The 19,028-nt window shown below is 39.7% G+C and overlaps 1 protein-coding gene across 1 annotated transcript in view; it reads left to right on the top strand.

The window, feature by feature from the left end:
• The window catches only part of CAMK4 (calcium/calmodulin dependent protein kinase IV), a 173,653-nt gene that overhangs the window by 67,665 nt on the left and 86,960 nt on the right, over nucleotides 1–19,028 (top strand). Inside the window, exon 2 of the mRNA XM_050913388.1 lies at nucleotides 6,064–6,142. Coding sequence (XP_050769345.1) covers nucleotides 6,064–6,142 — 79 coding nt within the window. The remainder of the gene's footprint in view (nucleotides 1–6,063; nucleotides 6,143–19,028) is intronic.

Raw genomic sequence — 19,028 nt, 5'->3', positions numbered from 1 at the left:
CAAAGATTAGTTTTATTCCTTATAGAATGTGAGAGTTCAAGGGTTTTTTTCCCGCTACGTTATGTTCATTTTTTGAAATTTTCCATTCTCTTTACAAGTTGTGAAATACTGAGGGGGAAGGGAGGGCTGCAGTTGCACACAATTGCCTGCAAGTCCTGTGTATGTAGATATTGATGTTTAGAAGAAACTTTTAGATGAGATTTGAATAATTTAAGAATTGCTTGTAAGTTCACTGTAGAAAGGAAGTTTGTTTTGATATGCTTTCACATGAAATGCAAGTTGTGAGAATTTCCGAATTTACATGTATGTGCTTTTTTAAATGAAGGCAATAGTAGTAATGCCATGGAATATGCATTTTTTAAATGTAATTTTCATTTGCGTGTATGTCAATAGCTTTGTCAGTAATTTCTTTGTCCTGTCCAGTCTTTAACTTCAAACAGGGCATTTAATTTTGAAGTCTAGGAACAGTGATTTCATTCCTATAAATCCATTTTGACCTTCTAGTGTATATATAAGGAAGAGTGAATTAATGTATTTTAACTTTATATATCTGTTAACTGTACAAAAAAATCAGTATTCTTTATGGAAACCCATACTGGACTTTAATCTGTTACTGCGGTTTGGGCAGCACAGATTTCCATGGCTCTGTAATAGGTACGGTTTTCTTGGGACCGTTTATTCTTTCACCTAATTTGTTTGGACAAACTAGATTGTGTAATCGTTCTTTGACTGCATGAAGCATAAATGAATTCATTTTTCAAAAATCAAGCCAGAACTTAAGGAATTTAATCCAAATGAAATTTACAGGAGATTACATTGAGGACTGTATTTGCACTGAGTTGATTCAAAATGCAGTATAAAACCTGGGATGAGTGGGCATGGTATGGAGATGCTGACCTACTTTTGAAAGGACCAATTTTCCTACTTCCAGTGAAAATACTGTCAGTGAATGTTTATTTTATTATAAAAACTGCAGCTCTAGGAATTCACCTTTCCTACTTACCTGTGACCAAATACATGTCTGGCTGTGTTTCATTTCAGTGCCTGTTCCTGTTTCAGAGGCAGAAGCTTTTTGTGGGTGTGGAGGAGAAAAGGCTTTTTCCAACCTGGCTCAAATTCTGTGTCTTTTCTTGCCTTGGCTTTTCTCTCTCTGCCAGTCTCCACCGCAGGTCCAGCCTGATCCTGCAAATTCCATTTTCTCCTTTATGTGCAAATTCTGCTGATCACTTCCATCTCCTTAACACCCCTCCTGGGCATCCCTGCCTTCCTTCCATCTGTGCTGACACCACTATTTTTGACTGCATGTACTTGAAGTGGGACCATGCCTTTTCTCTCGGCTTCACAGTCTGGACTCCTCAGCACAGGCAGAGAGCTATGGTGCTGTCACCCAATCTCTAAAATAGTGTCCTTCTAAAATAATTGTGAATTCAATAACAGCTGAGGATAATAATAGGAAAAATAATCCAGAATACTCAACAAAGTGGATATTAGGGGGGCAAAAAGTTTTACATGTATATTTTCAATATTTTTAAACCATTTTTCAAATTCATGTGGAAAACAACACACATGCAGAGATCAGTCATTGAATTTTACTCTAATTTCACATATTAAGTGGTACTTTTAATACTTTAAATTTTTCATGCAATCATTGGACTAATGGCTGAGTGAGTTTATCATGTCGCAGGAGTATTTGTACTGCAGGAAAACTAGTTCTGTGCTAATACTGAGTTGTGTGTGTAGCAGCTGTGATACATTCCATGCACAGGACGTCATGAGGTTTCTCATGAGTTCTTGTTGTCCTCATTGTAGGCGGCATCACATGGAAGTGAGTGTTTTTGTTGTCCATTATGACCAAGCAGTTAAGATGTACACATTTTTTATTTTTTTGTAAGTTCAAAACTGGATATAGAAACGTATTTGTGTAGTAAAGCATATAGCATACATGGTAAAGTGCTTTGGGGTTTTTTTGTTCTTTAGCATGTTCACAGTTATACGTGGGCTTTTAAAAGTAAATCTTTCACAGAATCGTTAAGCAGCTTTCCAGACAGAAACACATATGTCAGTAAAAGAGAATGACGATGTTTTCAACAATGTAGGAATTCTAATTTTTACTATTCTCTAACTTGGCCAACTATATATTCCAAGAATATGCCTTTTTTCATATTGTTCCAGCCAACTTCAAATAATTTATGTTTTGAGTTCAGACAGCCTGTTCTAGGCAGAGATGCAAAAAGCAACAGCTGGATGCTTCTTTAAGCCTAATTTTCTTTAGAAGTAACTAAGTGCACACATACATACACAAATATATATAATAAAATATTTCATATAAATATAAGTCTATGTATATATGCAAAGATAGATATATATGTATGTATGTATGTATATATTCACCAACTACAAAGAGGGAAGAGCTGGCAGGATCAATTCTAAACATGCCAACACAATACAGTGATTAATCTTGTGGTTGGACTCATCTGGAGTACGGCAGACTTAATTTCTGGTTTCTAGTCTGAATTGGGAATGGGTTGCTTGTCAATCACACACTGCAATGTACTTCTGCAAGTGATTATTAGCTGCTTGGGCTTAGGGTCCTCTCAGTTTCTTCTGTTGAAACTGTCGTGCTGTAGGATTAAATATTCCCTAGTGTTGCTATCTGCTGCTTATCAAATAAGTTCCTTAACCATTGAGTATAGGTGATCTGTTTCTACAGCGCCATTAATATTTATCATTCAGATGAAGTGGAACACCACCTGCAGAGAATGGGACATTGAGAGGCTTGCAGTCTGTCTATCTGGCCATAAATTTCATGCCTGTAGAAAGTGACACGTTGCCACAAGAATTTTTGGTTTCTGAGTATTTGTGTTTTCTGACCAAATGTATCAATGAAAAGTTTAGTTGGTACAAATTGCAGATCAGGTTCTGAGAGCCCGGTTGATGGCAGTCAAGGTTTGATGTTGAAAAACTTAAGGGCAAGAGGTCACAATTAGTGGCTCTCTGAGCTTTTCAGTTGCACATGAGATTTTTGCAGCTGAAGCTTCCCACTGCTCTTTGGTGATGAAAACTTGAATCGCTCCAATTGTATTGGTGACCTTCCAAGTCATACAGGCTCAGGAAAGCTGTATGTGCTGATGCAGCAGAAGGCTCGCTGAGCTCCAGCAGGAAGCCAAAATAAGCAAAGCAAAATGCCCTTATTTACACAAGGCAGTTCTGTTTGCATATTTGCATTAAGACCCATAGGCTGCTTCCTACTCCACCCCACCCACCCCCCTTTTTTTTTTTTAATGGGAGGAAGCAAAGAGATCCTGTTATCACCAAAGAGACAAGGAGTCAGGTCTGTACTAGTAATGGTTGTCTGCTAAGCTTTGCACCAGGCGTGGTGTAAGCAGGTTGCCATCCTGTTCCTGAGTCCCGGTGCTGGTTTCTGGCATGAAAGAGGAAGGCAGTGTTAGCTGTTAGCTCAGTGATCTCTTTCCTGACTGGTGGGAACATGTCTGTCAGAGCTGGGCATAGGCACATAAACCAAAAAAGAACTCTCTGAAAGCATTCCCAAGTCTTGTGATGTCTTGTCATCATTTTTTCCCCAAATTAGGACTCCAGGGACATGCTGTCTGAAATCTTTACAATAGGGAATAATTTCTAAACTAGCCCCTCTGTGTGTTTTGAATGGTGACTAACAAGCCTGATGGCACACTTCTCATCTGGACATGCCTTCATAAATTTTGGTCTCTCCGGGCTGTCATGTGCCTCTTTCGAGGATTACGCTGCCTCTCTTCCAGTTCTGGGTACAGTCAAATGAACTGTTAAAGGTGGTGCCATGCTACCCCTGTTGGTGTAGCTGTCCATCTCATCACTAAGCCAGTTCTGTTAAGTCATCAGAGGTGTTCTAATGGCTAGGTTTTTATTCACATGGAAGACTTTGCAGAGCCAGGTTACAAACTGGTAAAGCAGATACTGACAATAGCATTACTGAGAGACAGCAACTGCCCTCCGTCGCCGCAGCAGCAATGAACACCTGGAGATGTGCACAGGAATGGTAATCTATTTATTTGGATCATCATCTGCATAGCTTATCTAATTGTGCCCTCAACCAAATAAAATAAGTTCTAGAAGGTTTGCTGCCTACTTAGTAAGAGCATATGTAGACTAATGAATTTAATGTTTATATTGCACTCTGAATATGTGAAGCAGGGTACAAGAATGATTTGCAGTTTATGCAGTGACTTCCACATTACAGTGCTGTAGTGAAATACTGGAGATATAAATCTTATCACAGCAGGTCCTTAGAATTTTATCTTTTAACATTTTGGTTGTACTTAAAAGATGTGAGGAGTTTTTTAATGTGGTGTATTTTTTTCTTCTTGCTAAATAGAGCCTTTTGAGACTTGGCCAAGGAGAGGAGATCTAATTAAATTCATGTAATGATTCTGGGAGTCACTGAGGCTTGCAGTACTCCCACACATTTATCAATACACTGTTATGAGAGACAAATCATTTTAGCATTTGAGATGAAGTGAATATTACTTTATTGTGTGTTTGATGCACATAACGCATACAAGACCTTTGATGATTGAGCTGCATAACCCTTGCTGTAGGTGACCTTTCCTGATGAAGAGGTCTTTCTGAAATAAATCTTCTCAATCAAATGCCAGTTCTTGTGCTCACTCATGTACTCACAAAAATATGGACATGCCTACTCAGAGCATTATCTGGCACCTGTGCCCATGCTGAGGAGGGAGAAGTGCAGAGCATGCATGGTGGTTTTGTACAGCATTGCACCCAGAGTAATAAACCTTGTGTCACAGCTTTATTCATATAGTCAAACATGGCTATGCCATTCCACTGTTTAAAAGAAAGCTGCTTGTGTCATTCTGCAGCTCGTGGTCATCTCCTATAGACATACTGAGATGGGTTTCTTCTGGTTGAGAGATCTGCAGTGCAATTTGGTGTGTGGTATATATGAAATTCTTTCACTGCAGAGTGGCTGTGTGCAGTTCTGCAATATATGTTATTCGGAGACTCATGTAGGATAACGGCAGTCCCATCTAGCTTAAAAATCTGCAGCTATTCAGAAGTGCTGGGTCTTAGAGTGGGTGATAAATCTCCTGTGGACAGGAGTCTTCCAAAAATGCCTTAAATCCAGTGCTGACACATAGCACTTCAGTGCATCCATTTTGATGGTGGCTGACACTGGGTTGCTCAGCGGCACCTAAAAGTAAATGTGGTAGAATATAAAGGTATCATCTGAATTGTTTGTAACCATTATGGTTTTGCCAGAGGTTTCTCCTCTCTTTAGCTGATTTATAGAGTACAGCTCCCTTTCTTGATGGTAACAAGTAGATCACAGCAAGTAACCTCAGCAGCTGAGCCTGCCTCTGGAGACAGTCTAGCCCAACCTCCCACTCACAGAAGTGCCTTCCAACCAGCAGAGCCATAATTTTATGTTATGAGTGCTCAGATTTAGCACATTCAAGTGAGTACGCCTTGAAGGCAACCAGAAGATGTAAGCCCAGTTCAGTTTTGCTATGAACAAGCCCCACCAGTTTCCACTGAATTAACCAAATGTGCTGCTTGCTCTTTGACTGTTTGGGCAACTGGGCAGGGAGCAGCACAATAATTGTCTCTTCTTTTCTCTCTCACTCCCCATTACTGCCATCAACAGTTAGCAAAAAAACCCAATGCAACTAATTGTTGCAAGGGTTACCTTAACAAAGACAAGATATGTTGTCACAGGTTTGGGGCCAGATTATGTTCCTTGCTACCCTGAGGAAACCTCCAGGATGCATCAGAAGGCAGAAAAGGTGTGACCAAGAGGCATCTTGAGCTCTTGCAAGTTCTGTTGGCTGAATAACCGCTGAAGTTCACTGGTTCAAGAGAGAGCAGTTTTTACGCTGTTTTTTTTGGTTGCATCTGTGGGGAAAAATGAGGTATTTTTGCCCAGACTGGGAGGAGTAGAAAAAGTAGTTACAGCTGGGCAACTCTGTTTATTGAGTTATTCATATTCATATTCAAAGAGGCGTATGTACAACTATTCTTCCTTTTTTTTTTTTTTTTTTTTTAATTTAGTGGGGCTACATCCATTGTCTACAGATGCAGGCAGAAAGGGACCCAGAAACCTTACGCCATCAAAATGTTGAAGAAGACAGTAAGTCATTTTGTTTTGTTTTGCTTTGCTTTGGGATATGTTTGGGATCTTCTCTGGTTTTTTTCAGTGCAGTTTCTTTGTGGGGGGGAAACGGGCTAGATTAAGGACCCCACTAAGCTTGTATTTTCTGTGACTGAGCTTCTTCTGCTCCTCATCATTAAAACAGCTTTTAGAGGTAACAGTACTCTGTTGGGAATGCCTTATTCCCACAAATATTGCTTGTACCTTCATCTGGTGTTGTCTGTATAGACTTAAATTTGGGCAAAACTTCTTAGACAAAAATGTCTTTTTTCTTTCACTATGGAAAAGAAGCAGGTTCTGAATCATTTAAATGTTCTGTGATTTCATTTTGCTTTAATACATTGTTTTGCTCAAAAAATATCATTACATGATTTGTCTTTTTCAGAAACTGATTAAAACACCAATTCAAATTCAAGTAAAATTAAGTATTTTGTGGAGGTTTTTTCCCCTTACAAAATTGCAAGAGAGCCAGTTGAGACATCACTTATTTTTAGAGCTCCATATATGTCACACTTCTACCACAGCTATTTTTGTGTGTGTTACAAAATAGATGGTGGAAAGCATGAAAAGAGACTAGAGAGGAAAGGCTAGTAATGGATTGAGAGACTTCAAGCAGAAAGAGAGAGTGGGGGATAGGGTAGAGCAGTTCATGTTCCTAAGAGGGGAAGAGAAATTTGAGAGGAAGCAAGCAAGCTGTGACGCATGGACATGAGTTGTATTCATGAGTGGTTTTGATTCAGTTTATTCCAATGTTAAATCATCAATTATTCCATAAAGTTCAGGAATGTTCACATGTAGCAACATAATGGTGCGTGGGTAGGCGTAAACATGTCTAAATGCTGAATTAACTAGTGGTCTCTGTGCAAGACATAATGAGTGGGTTCCACATGAGTAAAATGTTGGCATTAATTTGTCATCTTTGAAAGTAAGCCAAAGTTTAAACTGGCACAGAAATCAGTTGTGTGTGCTGCCTTTGAATTTGCATCTGGTGCATTGGAGGAAGCAGAGCATGTGAGGAACTTGCATTGCTACAGCCTATGCTCTGTCTTTCCTGTGAAAACGCAGATAACTTAATTTTTAAGTTTTTACCAGTTCTTTATGCCAACAATTCCCATGGTGTTTTAGGAGTATTCTTTCCTATAATTCTCATTCTGAAATGCACTAGGAAGAATGATATTACTTAAAAACATTTCTTTGCTTTTTTTTTGGCCTTTGTGGAGATTAATTCATGTTCACAATGGCCACATTAATACTAGATCCATCTGTTTGTGTCTGAAACTATTCAATTTAGATTTTTGGCAGACTTATTGTAGCACAGATTTTTTTAAAAAGTGGAGGAAAAATGGCAAGCAAGAAGAATATAAGAATATGGTTATGTAAGTTGTTTGCACAGCAGCAATAGCTTGGCTTAATGCAGCCTTGATTATTTCAGCAGTGGGGTTAAGCAGTTCACGCAACTGAGTTGTTCCCAGTGTAATTGATACACTTTGGGATGTTTTGTTATAAGAACAAGTGATTCTGTTACACAGCTGAGGTTATTTGTATAATTGAGAACATGGGAGGCAATACTGTAAGGATGTGCCACTGCTTGTGTCTGTGTGCCATGAGCTACTGTAGCTCCGTTCCAATTTGGAGACGTAATTATTATCGGAGACAGAACTAACTGTGTGTTACAGTGCTCCCACAGCAGGAGGCCTGATCTTTGCTCAGAGTATCTCAGAGTAAAAATAACCAAGTGTGGGCCAAATCATATACCAAAATGATGATTGGCTTAAGTTTCCTGTTGGCTTTTTCTGAACAGTTAGGAAAAACAGATGGCAGTTCAATAGCAGAGGAAAAGTGATGGGAGAAAAAGAGGAAGAGCCTGTGACTGCTTTGGATGTAGAGTCCCATTTCTTCAATTCCCGGTCTTACATGCACCTAGGGGAGCTTTGAAGAGTACAGGAAATTAGAAGAAGACAAAGGAAGATGGCGAAAGAGCAAATACTCTGATTTTTCCATTCAAACTGACTGCCTTTAAACACTGCACCGAACAAGACTAACTCGCTGAGGAAGAGTGTCTGTAAAAACAGGGTGAGGGTGGTCCAGCTTGTTCTGGAAATGGTAACAAGTGATTTGCGATTAGGACTCTGGTGGCTGACTGGCAGTTCCACATTTGTGAATGCTGATCACTACAGTACTGTAATTTGAAGTAAAGCATAGAAATGATTACTTCGGTCCCGTGGGAACAGCTCAGATAAGAAACAAATGATCCTTTTGGATTGAAGTAGTGTGCTAGGAACAGACTGCAAGAAACATAAAATGCCTATCAGTGTTCTTTTCATTTAAATAATAAGAGTAATTTTTCATTTTGCCTGACTAATGCATTCTCATTTAAGAGCAAATAAAATTTTGGGCAAGACATATCAGCCAATTCTGAGAATACACACTTATGGAGAGATGTGAGTTCTTAGGAGATTCTGTAATTAACATTTCTTCACCATCTAGCTTAATAAAATAGTATTCTTAGATTATTTGCTCAGTTCTATTTTTTTTTTCTGATTGCTAGTTAAGCCAACAAAGAGAAACAGGAGAAAACATGTTTATACAAACATTTTTTTGTCAATAAAATAAAATAATATCTTGGGAATATTTTATTTCAATTTAGAGGTTTAATCATTCTTAACCATTAATTAAAATTTTATACAGTTCCAAAAGGAGGAGAAAAATGCTTTTTTGCTGGTTCAAAACTACCGAAACAGAATGCTTCAGTTCCCTGTTTTGTTTTGGTTTTGTCAAATTCAGCCCAAGTTTAGGAGTAGTTTTGAATCCTCTAAGTCACACTTTTGGTGAATAAAATTTAGTTCAAAGAACACTTCTGGTTCTTACTCCTGAAGTGTCTGACTGTCGAAGTTAGGAAACTGACAGGCAAATTAGGACCATAACTTCCGGAGCAGCTAAAAGACAACTGTTATAAGGGCTACAGAGGTCCAAAGAAAAATTGATGTATATATTAGCGGGAAAAAAACTCTCAGATAATGTGTAAGACATTAAATTTTGTAATTGTTCTTAACAGATACAAAAAGAAATATGTTTATAAAACAACATCTATGGGATGGGTGAATAAGCATGCTAAATTATTGCCTTGATTTGCTCATCCAACCTTTATGCTCGGTTCCTAAGCATAATTGAAATGTAGGATTGTATTATATACTCATTATTTGATTTTTGCTATGTTTAGCAGATCTCTTAAATTCCATGCAGGTAATAAATATAAAGGTTTGAATCATGTAATTTCTTTTTGGGGAAATCCATTTCATGAAGCAAGAAAGAAGCAAAAGCAGATCATATAGCACTTCAGAAAAACTCATCAAATTAGCAAAACATGGTGATGAACATTTACACTTGCAATTGCAAATATGAGGTTGGTTTGCTTTTCACTACACAGTTTACCTCTGCTTGATGACTCAGTGCTTAAGAAAGAAGAAGTATCTTTAGGATACACTTTATAAATGTGATTGTTACTACTCTTAAGCTGGGACTTAAAAATTATGTGAGATTTACAACCAATCATTCTGGAACAGTTGTTGCAAACAACATATAGCACGTGGATCATATTGAAAGAACACAGGATTCTTGAAGGGAGCAAACATATCTATGTGCTATTTATGAAATGAAACTTCTGTTCTGTATACCTTTGCCTCCTTTTAGTATTTTTTGAGAAAGCTAGGCAGCATATGAACCAGGGCCAGCCTGGAGATGGTCTCATAGTCTGGGCAGGTGAATACCTTCAAGAAATTAGATCCATGTCTGCCTTAAATTTCCTACCTGAGTCTGGACAAGTTGCTTTAAAAATAGTGAAGAGAACAGACAGCCTCTGTTCCGTGATTTCTAAATTAAGACACCGAGTGCCTGCCTACGTTATAGGTCTACCAAGTGCTAACAACTGTAACTGAAGTAATTTGGGAGCTGCCATTGCAATAAAGCAACACGCTCTGTGGAAAGGAGAACGGGATGCTGAGCTGGGTTGTCTGGAGCCTGAGTCCTGGTGTATTCCCAATTCAGCCTGTGCCATTGGCCGAGGTATTTCTTTTGGTTTCAACTTTCTCATCCATAAAAATGAGATGATACTTACTTGATTTACTTCTCACCAATGCTTTGAAGGATAGCTTGGTTAATATTCCTAGGTTTTAACTGATAGGTACTGTCCTCTAAGAGTGCTTAAGTACTATGAAATATTAAGCCCCCTGTGTCTCAGTCAATGAGGCATGCAAATACAGAGACTATTCTGGAGAATTCTCATTTTGATTTCATTTTTTTCATGTGTGGGCATCCTCCCTCACAGGGTTCGTGATGCTTAACTAATACTTCCTCAGGACTTTAATTAAAAACAGTATTTATGAAGCAGCATTCTTCTTGCAGACTGGTTGATGTTCAAATTCAGACAAACGTTCAGGCACATGAACTTTTTCTCAGATCAGAAACAGAGCAATAGTTTTCAAGCAACACATGCTGGAAATAGTTGTGCTGGGATTAATCTAATTTTACTAATCAGTTAGACAATTTGAGAACAATAGTTTATGTCTGTGGAGCAGAGGAGTGTGAGCAAATGCAAAGGTAACAGGCTTCACTCCTGGATAAGTGGGGTTGGATATCTAGAGGTAGGGTCTGAAGGAGATTATAGTGGCCTATAAAGGCATATATAAAAAGTCTCAATTGCGTTCATGTTTGCATATTTATACATGTATATATGTATATATACACACACACATATATATTATATACACATACATACAAACATATATATACACACACTATAACATATACACACATATATTATAAACTATATATATTCCCAGCTATACAGGGAGTATAGTTGGCTGGGTTTTTCATTTTGTGTTGCAGTGAATCGGTGGCATTAAGTGGTAATCAAGAGGCTCATGCAAATGTTTGGTCTGTTTTCTTGGAGGAGTGGGGCTTTTGGTTGAGCTTTCCCAATTGATTGAGAAGGCGAGTGCCATGGGGTGGGGTGGGGACTGTGTATCACACTTGGAGATAGTTAGAATTAGTAAATTGGTCTTTCATTGACTTTTGGAGAAAAAGATGTATGTTTGTAGCTATAAAATGAAAATTTCCATTTGCTGCCATGTAGCCTTACGGGATTTACAATTTGAGTGCCTCCTGCCTCCATATGCCTGTTTCTCTATAGACTTTATAATGAGACTATTTCTCCCCGCCCCGTGGTGCAGTAATTGTCAGTAGTGTTATGGGACTGACATCTGAGAGTGATGAAGTTTAGCAGACATACCTGGTCCACAGAGAAAGCGAGAGCCTGACATAATAGTCCTATTTGTCTGAAGTGCTATGACAGTATTCTTTTTTCTCCAGATTACAAATATTTGGAATATATTTACATATATATGTATGTTTAAGGTCAATTTTTTCCTCACAAAGCTGGTATTAATCAACACATTGTATTAATGTGTAATGTTCTAATTTTTTTCAAATTTTTCAAAAAGGAAAAAGAATAGTGTCATATGTAAGTCTACATGAAAACAGTCAACTGCACATCAGTTCTCACCATTAAAAAGGTATATTTATGTCAACTAGCTCACGCATTCTCTTCTGTTATTCATTCACACACACACATACACACACCACACATGCCATTGCTTGTTAATTACTGGGAAGTGATAATTTCTTAATTACCACTCCATCTGCAGTACTAGCTATTATATATGTAGATTACTTTATTTTTCCTGGTTAGCTCATTTTTCGTCATCTGTGTCATCATCTCTTCATGTGCAGTTCACACTGTTACGTTTCTTCTGAAAGATGAAAAAATATTTCAGTCAAAATTATTTTGAATAAAGAAATAAGGCAGTAAGGCTTTGAGTTTTCCACTGCTTATGTCCAGTTTTCCCTCATATATAAGGGGAATCCGGCTTCCACAGTCTGACTCACTACTTACCAAAAGGAAAGGGCTTTTAAGTAAAAGTTAAGTCCATCAAATGCACAGTGTCTAAAGAAGAACAAGAAAGTTCATTTTACATAAATGCCCTACAAAAGAAGAGAGAACTGAAAGATTTTTTTTTTTTCCTGCAGTAAGATACCAATAGGTTTTTGCTTTAGAACTATGAAATCAGACACCAGTTAGTGAAAGTGGAAATTTTACTGAAAAATAGCTTTGTAATATGCTGGTTTAGTCTTTGGAAAGCAAAAAGTGGTTTTTGTCTGTATTGACAGTACATCCTTCAGAAAAGGAAAAAAATCCCATTCTGCAATTGAAAAAAGCCTGTCCTACGTACATAAAGCTATTTAATATGTCATCTGCATTACAGTGTATTGTATTATATCACATTGTAGTGCAGGTGATGCGTAAAAATCACTTAACATAGAACAATATTTTTTACCTGTTGCCATTTAGATTGAATTCCTGTGCTCTTCCTGAGTAAGTCATACTTAGTGTTAAGATTTTAAGAACAGACAGTATGTATTATATCTCTTTTTTCCTTACTCCATTTAATTTATAGGTAATTAGCTAACACCCATTTCTGGTGTTCACAGCTTATTTTTCAGAAACACAAAGATCAGCTAATAAAAAGAGGAAAATATAAAGCTCAACTCATTGTTATGCAGTTCAAGGAAGCTCAACCTACAGTATACATTGCATTGTTGAACAAGTAGTTCTGAGAAACTAAATAATATCCCTTAGATGATTAATTCAGGAAATAAAAAGGAACAAATGACACACGTTTAGCTTTGAATAACTTAACAGGAACTTTTGGGAAACAATCTGAGCTGCACATTTTCTTCCACCAACCCATCCATGCACATTTTGCTCCCTTCCTGCCTGCAGTGATTTGTCTTCTCCATGCCTTTAAGCAAGCCTAGAGGAGCTTTGTGTGTCTAGGGTGCACATAAATGTAGAGAGGCAAGACAGGGAATAGGAATGAAATGGGTTGCTGTGTGAGGATATATTTAATGCTTAAAGCAAAGACGCAACCCTGCAAAAAGGCTGAGTGGAGGTCCAGAGGTAAATATTAGGCTATCCTGAGATTATAGTCCTCCTCTTTTGAAACCCTTCATTATTTACAGCCTGTTAAAGAAATCTGGAGATGTTCCTTTGATGGAGCTGTACTGCAGGGAAGGCAGGGCTTCTGCATAGATGGATGGTCTGTGAGGCTTGTGCTGGTGATCTCTGAAAGTCTTCTCCCTCTGCATTTTAGGAAGTTGTTTTCAAGAAGCGTATGCTGCATTCCTATCATCACAGTTGTGACAGTTAATAATTTTGGGGGAGAGAGATTGAGCTTGTTCTATGGTGTTGAGCAAAGAATTAAGGGAAAACGGGCTGCATGCACAAAAAATTAAGAGAAGAGGGCAAAAGATAAGAAACCACAGTGTTTTCTCCAATGCTGGCAGTTCAGCTGTTGGAATAAAACAGGAATAGTGTATGACTTAAAACGTAGCATCCTGGGTTGATTCCTCTGGCCTGAAGCTGAGTTCTCTGTAGCCCCTCAGAGAGGCAAATCTAACTGAAGTCTATAAGAAAGAGGATTTGTTTTACCAAGAACTCCGTAACTGACTTGACAAACTGGTTACATTGGCGTATTTCAAGATAAAATATATCCTCTTTGGCTGAGGTGGTCTCCCTTTGTCTTATGTCCTTTAAGAGAAAGACTGACCACATGTAGGGAGGAATGGAAAAGCAAAGGTGGAAGTTAACACAGCAGCTGTCTAAGCAGCACAACCTGTTGGTTCCGGTTACAGAAGCTTCTTTGCGAAATCATGAAGCGACCACGACTGTCTGATCTCCATGAGATACGTCATGTGGTCAGAGCATCGCTGAAGACTGGAACTAAGGTTCAGTACAACTTTCTAAGCTGAACATTGTGACAGTTGATGGCTGCCGGACTAGCGTGTATGGGTGAGGATCATCCCAAATTTTTGCAAAACTAAACTTGCTCTCTTCTTGAATCACTTAAGAAGGGCTTCCTTAAGGAAAACAAACAAACAAACAAACCAAAAAACCAAAACCTGAATAAATAAAATATAACTAATAACATGTTTTCCTACAAATGTAAAAAAAACCGCCCCACTTTCTTTGTTATTCCTCCCCCTTCATTTTAAGCGGCCTTCAAATACTACTGTTTGTTTCCAACAAGCTATTCCATTATACTTTGCATATATTGAATGAGCAGATGTTTGAAACTCCAACTGGGCATGTTTTCAGTAGAAATAGTTGAAACCAGCTGGAAGCATTTCCATAAGTAATAAGAAATAGCATAAATAAGATGGTTTGTTTTATATTTCAGTCCTATGGTATTCTCATATTCAAGTCACTTTTGTTTACAGTTTTTTTGAGAGAATTCTGATTTCAAATTTATTTTAGAATTGCAAAGATTACATGATATGCTAACTTCTGAGGAATTCTAAGCAGTACTCTCAAGAATATCAGGCTGCAGAAGTTTAGATTTTGTCTGCAAGATACATAACACTCATACAGGTTATAGCTCTTCATACACTGATAAAAGAATAGCGCTACAAGAAGAAATAGCGTCATAATAATTGTATGTTTCTGGATTGTGTGGCAAACATATTAGGTATAGGATTTGAATGTAAAAATATGAGGAAATACAAAGTCAAAAGAATTTTGTGACATGGCTTTCAAGAATTTGCGGGAAAATCCTAATTCCTGCAGATGAGAGCCCTAATATCTACAAATGAGAAGCCAAAAATCTGTTCATCAGAACTCCAGGAAAATTATTGATTTGACCATTATGACTAATTTCATTTATTCTTTTTGGGCCATTACTGTGTTACAACTGCAACACCCCAGTAAGAAAACTCATTAGCATTTCCATGTTTTATAGATGAGGAGCACATGAGGTACTGAGGCTAGGAGCTAGATCTGTAAAGTATTTGTATCCAGGCAATTAGTACCACAGTTCATAACACATCAATAACTACCTCCTGCATGCTTTACTTCACAGGTAAAATCTGCCTTCTCTTCTCCAGGCTAAACACACCCAGGTCTCTCAGTCTTTCCTCATAGAAGGGACACTCCAGTCCCTTCATCATCTTCATGGCCCTTCACTGGACTCTCTCCAGTATGTCCTTGTCTCTCTTGTACTGGGAAGCCCAGAACTGGACCCGGCACTTCAGTTGTGGTGTCACCAGTGCTGAGTAGAGGGGAAGGATCACCTCTCTCGACCTGCTGGCAGTACTTTGCCTAATGCAGCCCAGAATACCATTTGCCTTCTTTGCTGCAAGGGCATGTTGCTGGCTCATGCTCAACTTGGTGTCGACCAGGACCCCCAGGGCCTTTTCTGCAAAGCTGCTTTCCAGTTGGGTGGCCCCCAGCATGTACTGGTGCCTGGGGTTGTTTCTCCCCAGGTGCAGGACTTTTCACTTCCCCTTGTTGAACTGCATGAGGTTCCTGTCAGCCCATTTCTCCAACCTGTTCAGGTCTTTCTGGATGGCAGCATGACCCTCTGGTGTATCAGCCTGTCCTCCCAGTTTGGTGTCATCAACAAACTTGCTGAGGGTGCACTCTGCCCCATCATCCAGATCATTAATGACAATGTTAAATAGGACTGGACCCAGTTTTGACCCCTGGGGTACACCACTAGTTACTGGCCTCCAACTAGAATTCATGCCACTGATCATGGCCCTCTGGGCCTGGCTGTTCAGCCACCTTACTGTCTGCTTATCCAGCCCATACTTCACCAGCTTGTCTATGGGGATCTTATGGGAGACAGTGTCAAAGGCCTTACTGAAGTCCAGCTAGACAATGTCCACTGCTCTCCCCTCATCTATGAAGCCAGTCATTTCATCATAGAAATTTCTCAAGTTGGTCAAGCATGACTTGCCCTTGGTGAATACTCCTGATGACTGACTTGTCCTTCGTGTGCCTGGAAATGGTTTCCAGGGTTAACTGCTCCATCACCTTCCCAGGGATTGAGGTGAGGCTGACTGGCCTGTAGTTCCCTGGGTGCTCCTGCTTGCCCTTCTTGTAGACATGAGTGACATTTGCTTTCCTCCAGTCTTTGGGCACTTCTCCCAGTCGCCATGATTGATCAAAGATCATTGAGAGTGACCTTGCAATGACGTCTGCCAGCTCCCTCAGCACTCATGGGTGCATCCTATCAGGGCCCATGGACTTACGTAAGTTCAGTTTGCTTAAGTCTTCTCTGAGCCGATCCTCTTCCACAAAGGGTACATCTTCCTTGCTCCAGCCTTTCCCCCTGGTCTCTGTGGCCAGTCTTGCTAGTAAAGACTGAGGTGAAGAAGGCATTTACTACCTCAGCCTTTTCCATGTCCGGTGTCACTAGGTCCCCTGCCTCATTCAGCAGCAGGCCCTAGCCTTCCTTTTGTCACCTGTCTACTTACAGAAGCCATTCTTGTTGCCTTTGACATCCCTTGCCAGATTCAATTCCGTTTGGGCTTTAGCTTTCCTAACTTCATCCCTGGATGCTCGGACAACATTTCTGTATTCCCTCCAGGTTACCCATCCTTGCTTCCACTCTCTGTATGCTCCCTTTTTGTGTTTGAATTTGGCCAGGAGCTCCGTGTTTATCCGCACAGGCCTCCTGGCATTTTTGCCTGACTTCCTACTTCCTAGGATGGTCTGCTCTGGAGATTGGAAGATATGATCCTCGAATATTAACCAGCTTTCTCAGACCCTCCCTTCCTTTTAGGACCTTATCCCATGGAGCTTTTCTAAGGACATCTTTGAAGAGGCCAAAGCATGCTCTCCTGAAGTCCAGGGTTGTGATCTTGCTTTTCTCTCTCCTCCCTGCCCTCAGGATCCTGAACTCCACCATCTCATGGTCACTGCAGCCAAGGCTGCCTTTGATCTTCACATCCCCAGTGAACCCCTCCTTGTTGGTGAGTATGAGGTCCAGCAGAGCATCTCTCCTCACTGGCTCCTCTGTCACTTGGAGGAGGAAATTATTATCAATGCACTCCAGGTACCTCCTGGATTGCTTGTGCCTTGCTGTATTGTCCTTCCAGCAGATATCAGAGTGGTTGAAGTTCCCCATGAGGACGAGGGCCTGCAAATGTGAGGCTGCTCCTATCTGTCTGTAGAGGGCCTCATCCACTTGTTCTTCCTTGTCAGGTGGCCTATAGCAGACACACACTATAATGTCACCTTTTAACTTATGCATTATGTCATCTAAGAACTTGTGTGTTCTTCTTCCTTCCATGTACTGGAAATGTGAAATGTATTCAAAGAGAGACAGCTTTATTACCACTGAGCTTTGTACAGAGCTTGTTTATCCCAAAGTTTATGAGAGTATGGTCAGAGTATTGCGATTGTAATAAGGACCTCAAAAAACTTAAATTAAAAGTCACAGATAGTTTCTTATCACTGAGTAGCTGCACCTCACCAAAAGCTGAAGTAGTCAGAGATTTTAGCTGCAGTAATGTAAGAACCTACGGGGTCTTCAGAGGTTATGGGTTTTTTAAGTACAAAAATTGCACCCCAAATCACACTTTATGCATCAGAGGTGGTTTTTAGGTCTGATTCTGTGTGATTTGCCAAATCTGCATGTGAATTCAGTGGCCATAGAGGGAGATGTAGGCAAATGTCCTGAAATTCAAATATTCACCTGTTCTGGTTCAAGTTCACATAGTTTACAATTGCCTCCTTTCAGCATCTCCTCCATTTACTCCTAAATCGTATGAAGAGTTGGGGAACACAGGATCAAATATGGAAGGCACCCTGTGGCTCTTGTGCGCAGAATTGACAGGTTGGGGTGATCTCTTGGAGAGGGAAGTCACTATATGTTCCTGCTGCTCTCAGCCTGCCTAGTTACTTGTCCTTTTTTCCCAGCACAGCTCATAGATCCTGATAGAGGAGGCAAGTTAATGTGCTGTCATTAATGTAGTTGAGACATCCTCCATAGGGATTGGAGAGATGTAGGGACAAAAACAGTCCTGTAAATTCTGTTGTTATTTGTTGCCGCATAGCGCTCACAAGAAACTCAGCTTACAGTTTCTCATCTATGAAGTGAGCTCTCTAAATTAGTTATAAGGTCTTGCTTTCACACGTCTGCCTACCTCTCTTAACCATGTTACCATCTCTACATCCTTCTCTGTATCCTCTTCCAACTATATCGAATATTTTTCATTTTCAGTCCCTGAGAAGTTTCTGCAAGGGATTCCTTCCCTGCTCTCCTTTGAGGATCTACTGGTTTTCTGTGTTATTCAGATTATAAGGTATATAACCTGTAAATTTTAAGCAGTTTTGGGGCATGGGGTCATTTATATGGTTCCTTTAAGTGTAGAGTTACAGGTTCTATATACTATCAAGCAACACTGAAGTGACTTCAGGACCCAGCCCAGTGTTTGGGGCTGACCTACCAGAAGAATTGTCTAGCATCAGGAGATTACAAGTCTCCTAGTACAGGAGTCATTTAAGCAGCAGGTCCAGAGATGCAGGGTGGTTCATCAGAGAAAACATGCAAGACTTAATCTGCACCTGATGTTGTCATGATTTCATCCCACCTGAAATATTTTTAACAAAATAGTCTCATTTGATCATCAGACTCACAACTAGGCCTTCCCCAATCATCATCTATGTTATTGCTTACAAAATGGAGTGGTATGGCATATAGTTGATTGTCGTGGTTTAACCCCAGCCAGCAGCTCAGCCCCACACAGCCACTCGCTCACTGCCCGCAGTAGGATGGGGGAGACAACTGGAAGGGTAACAGTGAGAAAACTCGTGGGCTGAGATAAAGACAGTTTAATAGGTAAACGCGAAAGCAAAGCAAAATAAGGAGTTCATTTACTCCTTCCCATCAGTAGGCAGGTGTTCAGCCAGCTCCAGGAGAGCAGGGCTCCTTCATGTCTAACGGTTACTTGGAAAGACAAACAC

This window comes from Gymnogyps californianus, chromosome Z (assembly GCF_018139145.2).
Source record: "Gymnogyps californianus isolate 813 chromosome Z, ASM1813914v2, whole genome shotgun sequence".
Classification (NCBI taxonomy): Eukaryota; Metazoa; Chordata; class Aves; order Accipitriformes; family Cathartidae; genus Gymnogyps; species Gymnogyps californianus.
Note: the sequence above shows the minus strand (reverse complement) of the source record. Positions and strands in the feature narration are given on the sequence as shown.